This window comes from Nilaparvata lugens, unplaced genomic scaffold, assembly GCF_014356525.2.
Source record: "Nilaparvata lugens isolate BPH unplaced genomic scaffold, ASM1435652v1 scaffold4635, whole genome shotgun sequence".
NCBI classification, from domain to species: domain Eukaryota; kingdom Metazoa; phylum Arthropoda; class Insecta; order Hemiptera; family Delphacidae; genus Nilaparvata; species Nilaparvata lugens.
In genome coordinates, this window is record NW_024090731.1 from 5,817 (window position 1) to 13,126 (window position 7,310).

Genomic DNA, 7,310 nt, shown 5'->3' on the forward strand with positions numbered 1-7,310 from the left:
TCCGGAAAGCAGTACTTTTCTTACCTATGGTAATAGGGCAAGGAAAGTAAAAAGAACACATAGTCGAGATATTTCATCTGTAGAACAGCTGTTTTGACAACTTTTAAAAAAAATCATCGAATTTCACAATTTACACAAAGGAAAAAGTACTCTGAAAACAATTTTATATACACAGATATACAGTAGTCTGATCATAGTTTCAAATATGTTGCCGCCAATCGTCATTATGTTATTCCCCTAAATTATTCTCGTTTGAGAATGAGGCTTACAGTTCAATGAGCAAGGAAAGTTATGTGAGTGTACCCATACCAGATTTTTCTATAAGAATAGATTTAATTCTTAATTGATTTATACAATAAGTGCATCATGAAAATGATAGGGAGAGAAAAATAAGGTAACCTTGTGCTATTCCTCTCCCAAGTTTAGATAAGGTTACACATGGTCCAAAATGGTAAAGTTATAATAATAATAGGTCCACGTTATAGTGGCAGTATTTGATTATTGATGTTGCCATCCTTGTCTATCATTCCACAAAGCAGATAGCTCTATCCTGTTCTGTATCAAATTATGGTGTTGTGTATCAAGTTGAGATGATACTGTATCATATTGTGTTGATACTGTATCATGTTGTGGTTGTTCTTGTTCTATAGTGAGGTCCACGTTATAATGGCAGTATTGATTAACATTGGTGTTGCTATCCTTGTCTATCATTCCACAAAGCAGATAGCTCTATCCTGTTTTGTATCAAATTATGGTGTTGGTATCAAGTTGAGATGATACTGTATCATATTGTGTTGATAGTGTATCATATTGTCGAACACTAATTTATTGCTCTGGTGAGGTCCACGTTGTAATGGCAGTATTTGATTAACATTGATGTTGCTATCCTTGTCTATCATTCCACAAAGCAGATAGCTCTATCCTGTTCTGTATCAAATTATGGTGTTTTGTATCAAGTTGAGATGACACTGTATCATATTGTGTTGATACTGTATCATGTTGTGGTTGTTCTTGTTCTATAGTGAGGTCCACGTTATATGGCAGTATTTGATTAACAATGATGTTGCTATCCTTGTCTATCATTCCACAAAGCAGATAGCTCTATCCTGTTTTGTACCAAATTAATAATAATAATAATAATAATAATTTATTCTTTGCATGTACATATTTTACAATGTTTGGCAGTTCGTCAAAACAATAAAAACAACAATAAAACAATAAATTGTGTTCATAAATATAAACAACAACAAAAAATACAAGAAGAAGACACAATCATCAATAATCAATTAATTAAAAACAACCTGTATGAAATGAAAATTCAGGTGAAATGCTGTAATTTAGATATGTAAGTTAGTTAAGAATAATATCATTATTAAATAAAGTCCAAACAAATGCTGTACTTCCTCATTGCTGTAATTAGTTGAGATTTATGATATGACAGATATGGCAGAACCCCCCAGAAACTCTTCCAAACTATAAATTCCTGTTCATCAGCCAGTTTCCCAGCATTCCTTGAATTCCCTTTTATTCTTCAAATTTTTGATTTCTTTAGGGAGAGCATTTAAAATCTTTTTAATCATATACTGAGGGCTTGTCTCAAAAATTTAGTTCTATGGGCTGAATTCTCAATTCTCTATTATTTCTGGTATTGTGTCTGTGGATAGATGCCCCAGTGAGCCAGGACTCTCGCAATTAAGGTTATTTATTTGTATGTTTCAGGTACTGGGCAGTGACTAATATCGACTATATACACCAACGTACAGGCAAAAGAATCGGCCTGATGATTCTGGTAATCTGGTGCGTCTCCTTCCTCGTGTGTATTGCCCCACTTCTGGGCTGGAAGGACCCCGGATGGGAGCATCGTGTGTCTCAGGTCGGTTGAATAACATTGCTTCTTATGGCGGTGTTCACACCAATTCAGACAGCCTATGTGTGAACGCTGCCATAACAACCTTAACAGTTGAGAAGTAGTGTTCTCATGAGATCCTGCTGAGACGGATTTTGGCACATTTCAAATCAAATCAAATCATTTATTTGCCATACAATAAATACATATTCAAAACATAATAAAATAAAATACTTAATTTTATAATCAGAAGTATAGAATAATTAAAATAAAAATTAGGCATAAATAATACACAAATCATAATTAGATACTTCTCAATGGTAATCCAGCATTTACATCTATATATATATATAATATATATATATATATATATATATATATATATATATATATATATATATATATATAAAGCGAAATGGCACTCACTCATTCACTCGCAGAACTAAAAATATACCGGACCAAAACGTTCAAATTTGGTAGGTATTTCGTTGGCCCTTTAGAGGCGCACTAAGAATCTTTTGGCAATATTTAACTCCAAGGGTGGTTTTCAAGGGTTTAAAGTTCGTCTTTGTTAAAGCATGTCCTAAGTTTGATAAATGAAACTTTGTTTATCAAATTTCCAGATGAATAATATACATGTATATTTCTAAACTCAATATTAGATTATGATTTCACAAATACAGATGACACAACTAATTAAGTTAATGTTTTGTACAGGAACGCATGTGCCTAGTCTCACAGGACATAGGTTACCAGATATTTGCAACGCTAGCCTCGTTCTATCTGCCCCTGCTTGTGATTCTCTTCCTGTATTGGCGGATCTTCCAGACGGCACGCAAGCGAATCAGACGGCGAGTCACTGTGGCGACTCCACCCACTTCGGCAAAAGGGGGTGGAGCAAAGGGTGGGCCTCAGCCTAGAGGCGGGGTTATTGCTGGTAGGTCGAGTTACAATGGTACATATCCAGTATTTCATTGTTCTTTCAGGTTTGATTGATTGATTATTTTCCTTTATCAAAGCGAAGGTAGGACACCAGGTCCTCTCTGCCTCACAAAAGAATAGGATAGGGGAGCTGTCAAATGGAACTTTGTTTTACAATTAAGTAGAAAATCCACAGTATCAATATTCAATAAATTTTGGCTTATAGGTCCCTGTGCCACATGAAAATAGAATGGAATAGGGAAGTTGCCAAATACAACATTGTCTATGAATCATGGAGAGGTTTCACAATATCAAAAACAATCATAAAATGTTCAAAAATCCAAAAGGTTGACACTACTAAGATTTCGATTTGTTCTTATTGCATAGGTCCCTGTGCTACAAAAAATAGATTGGTTGGAAGATACTGGGATATTGCAATTATTCAAATGCTAATAAATCTATATTTACTATTATTAAACGAAAATCAGCAATTAAATGCTGTAAATCACCCTGAAGACTTCTGCTACTGCAAATATATCAGAAAGAAGTCTTTGGGGTGATTTACAGCATCCAATTTTGATTTTTGTTTAGTAATAATTATTTTATTAGTTGAGTTGACTAATAAAACAGTGTTCTGTTTTGAAAAAAAAACTACTATAATGAATAAACTGGCTTATACATGTAGGTGATAGGAAAATAATGTTTGATGCATCATCACATCTGAACTACTCAACTGATTAACTTGAAAATTTGCATATAAATTCTTAATTAGCCGAGGATGCTTCTAGGCCTATTATCAATTCTTCAAGATTTCAATGTCAAGTTTTAAAATGGATGGGTTACCAGCTAGTATTTATTTATATTTTTATATATTTATTTATTTATTAGATAGAGTAAACAATACTGTAGTCAGGGAAGAAAAAACAGGCAGTTGCCCAAAACTTCTTCAATTTTCTAATTTTGTCTTGAATTGTCCAAATATTATGTAGGTTGTGTCCATTCCAATATATACACTAAATTATCAATCTGAATATACAAATCAGAATAAACCAACAATGTTAATCCAGAAGATTATAATATAACTTCCATAAAAGCATAAACAAACTTCAAAGTCACAAAATAATTCTATAAAAACACATAAATTTTGAGCTCGAAAATCTCACATTCACCAAGACAACAGCTGTAATGACATTGATTCAATAAATTGTATTCAATAAATTTTTATTTACAGGTCTCTGTGCTGCTGGAGCAGCAGGTGGTAGTGGGGGTATAGCAGCAGCTGTAGTTGGCGTAATCGGCCGCCCTCTCCCCACCATCTCTGAAGCGACAACAACAACAACCACAAACAGCCTTCACCAACGTGAGCTCGGCCAATACTCACCCGAGAAGGGCAGCTTTGGCAATGGTCTCGAAGCAGACCCCCCACCTGCGATCCGATGAGTTCTATTGGTCCCACCGCCGAGCCAATTACAGCCAACCGCCGCCCCTCAAGCAGCGCAAGCAGCCCAAGAGAGCGCCCCCGAGACCAAGCGCGAGCGGAAGGTAAACCACAAGGCAAGCGATGATGAGCAAAATATGCGACACCATACACCAGCAGTGTAGATTAGAATACATCCAATGTAGATAGCCTAGATGATTTAGAAGGTGATAGAGATGAGATAAATAATATACAACCAATAAAGTAGATTAGACTAGAGAAGATTTTGCATGTTTCCAACTGAAGCAGCAGCATATAAACTGATACATCAACTACACAATACATACATCTTACACCTTCTTTTTCTTCTTCTTCTTCTTCCACTTCTCTCCCTTCCAATTATTTTCCTCTCACTTCTTTTCTTTCTACTTCTACTCCTACTTCTTCTTTTTCTACTACTTTTCCTTTCACTCCCACTTCTTTTTCCACTTCTTCTTATCCTTCTTCTTATTATTCCTTTTCTTCTTCTCCTTTTTCTTCTCTTTCTTCTTCTTCTTCTTTTTCTCTCTCTCCATCTTCTTCTGATCCTCATCCTACATCATGACATCTCCTCACATCCTTTTTTTTGTTTTCTTCTTTGTATCTCTATTATCCTCTGTCTTCATCTCCACAAATCCTCCTTCTTCTACTGTACTTCTACCATCATCTACGTCTTGCTGTCTTCTCCCTCTCCATTTTCTTAACTTCCTCCACCTCGTTCTCTGTCCCCATTTTTCTTTTCTTTTTTTTTTGAAAATTGCATGTGGAAATTTGAGGAACACTAGACACTGAAACAGATTAGTATAGAATATACTAGTAAGAATGAATGGAATAGAGTAATAGAGTAGTCATTCTAGAATAGGATAGAACATAGAATTGAAATAACCTCAACCTATTTAATCTAGAGAGTCTCACTTGCTTTGTTCAAATTTGTTGCTACCTCATTGTGTAAAATTACCAAATCAGTAGGGTAATTTAATAATTTACTCATTTTTAGTGAAGTAACAAAATATCTTTATTCTCTAAAACCTCTGTGGACCTCACTATAGATTCAAAGCAAGGAAAATTACTGGAATTGAGTGTGTACAACAAAAATTATTTTTCGCCACACTGCACAGAAAGCAGCTGTTTTCCAGTCCCTATATAGATCTGAAAGACATTGTTTGCAGACGACTCTCGTCTGACGTCAGAACAGGTTTCTTTCCGGCCTAGGCCGGAAAGAGTACCCTTTCCAGCCGCTAACATGGAACTAAGAAAGGTGATCAAAAAACAGCTGATCAAAAAACTTTTCATTATTTGGTTCATTATTAAATAATTAAACATTCATAATATATCATCTATTGTCATTTGAAAGAATAATAAGTATAACTCAACCTCCCACATAATTGAACATATATTTTAGGTTATTTAGACAAATCAGAATAAAAAAAAAAAATACTTGGACACTTTCCTGATTTCAGATTACCTCAGATTTGCTAGAGCTATACCCTTCCACTTCTGCTTTCGGAAGTGCTTAGTAAACATCTATTCTCATATATATATTGTTTATTTTGTGTGTGGCGAAAAATAACGTTCGCACCATGGGCAAAAATGTTTTTCCGGCTCTCAATCTTTTCTAGTCCTCGGCCTACGGCCTCGGCTCTTGAAAACCGATTTCGAGCCGGAAAAATCTCATTTTCGGCTCCAGGTGCGAAATATGCTATTCCGGCCCTCAATCTTTTCTAGTCCTCGGCCTACGTCCTCGGACTTGAAAACCGATTTCAAGCCGGAAAAGTCTCATTTTCGGCTCTAGGTGCTAAATATGCTATTCCGGCCCTACGTCCTCGGACTTGAAAACCGATTTCAAGCCGGAAAAATCTCATTTTCTGCCCTAGGTGCGAAATATACTATATTCTCTGAAGCCTCTGTGGACCTCTCTATAGATTCAAAGCATGAAAAACAGTGTCATATGGAGTGATACTGTATCATATGGAATGATACTGTATCATATGGAATGATACTGTATCATATGGAATGATACTGTATCAAAAACAATTATACAGTATCATAAACTGTTTACATCAGAAATTATTCTAATTTTTTTCTCTCTCTGTGTTCACAGGCAGCCAAGACCCTAGCCATCATCACGGGAGCATTTGTGATTTGCTGGTTGCCATTTTTTATTATGGCCATTCTGCTTCCTGGAGACAGTGGGATGTTCCATCAGTACGTGATTGCCTTCTTCTTGTGGCTGGGTTATTTCAATAGCACTTTGAACCCGATCATCTATACTGTGTTCAGTCCCGAATTCAGGCATGCCTTCAAGCGACTGCTGTGTGGCAGACGGGCTTCTGTGCGCAGACGCGGCGCGCATCACAATTTTCCGCGCTGATACTGTATCATACAGGGATGATACTGTATCATATGGAGTGATACTGTATCAAAAACAATTATACAGTATCATAAGCTGGAGTGATATAGTATCATACACTGGGATGATATGATATTGTATACTGGAATGATACAGTACAATACTCTGGGATGATACTGTATCAAAAACAATAATACCGTATCATATGGAATGATACTGTATCAAAAACAATTATACAGTATCATAAGCTGGAGTGATATAGTATCATACACTGGGATGATATGATATTGTATACTGGAATGATATAGTGATACTCTGGGATGATACTGTATCAAAAACAATGATACCATATCATATTGAATGATACTGTATCATCTCATATAATACAGTATCGAACGCTGGAATGATACAGTATCAAACACTGAAATTTGTTTATTTATTCATGATTTTCACAAAGAAGCACTGATTGGGAGAGAAAAATTAAGGATACTCCTTGTACTAAATGATACAGTATCACATGGAATGATACAGTATCACATGGAATGATACAGTATCTTGCACTGAAACAGTATCAAATTGTAGCAAGCAAGGGCAAAAACATGATCCCTGCTGATTTAGTAACTGTTGATGGTTGTATAGTGTGGTCCACGTTATAATGGCAGTGGATAAAGATAGAAGAATAGAGATGCCAATCCTCTGCATTAATTAATTATATTTCAACACCGTCAAAAAACATA

At 35.6% G+C, this 7,310-nt stretch overlaps 1 protein-coding gene across 1 annotated transcript; it reads left to right on the forward strand.

Moving 5' to 3' along the window:
- The first annotated feature begins 1,723 nt into the window (after nt 1-1,723).
- On the forward strand, nt 1,724-7,095 carry LOC111053771 (5-hydroxytryptamine receptor). The gene is given in 4 exon segments (XM_039444426.1): nt 1,724-1,873; nt 2,564-2,783; nt 4,017-4,309; nt 6,325-7,095. Coding segments are annotated over 4 exon segments (876 nt in total). The 5' UTR covers nt 1,724-1,780; the 3' UTR covers nt 6,595-7,095.
- The last annotated feature ends 215 nt before the right edge of the window (nt 7,096-7,310 follow it).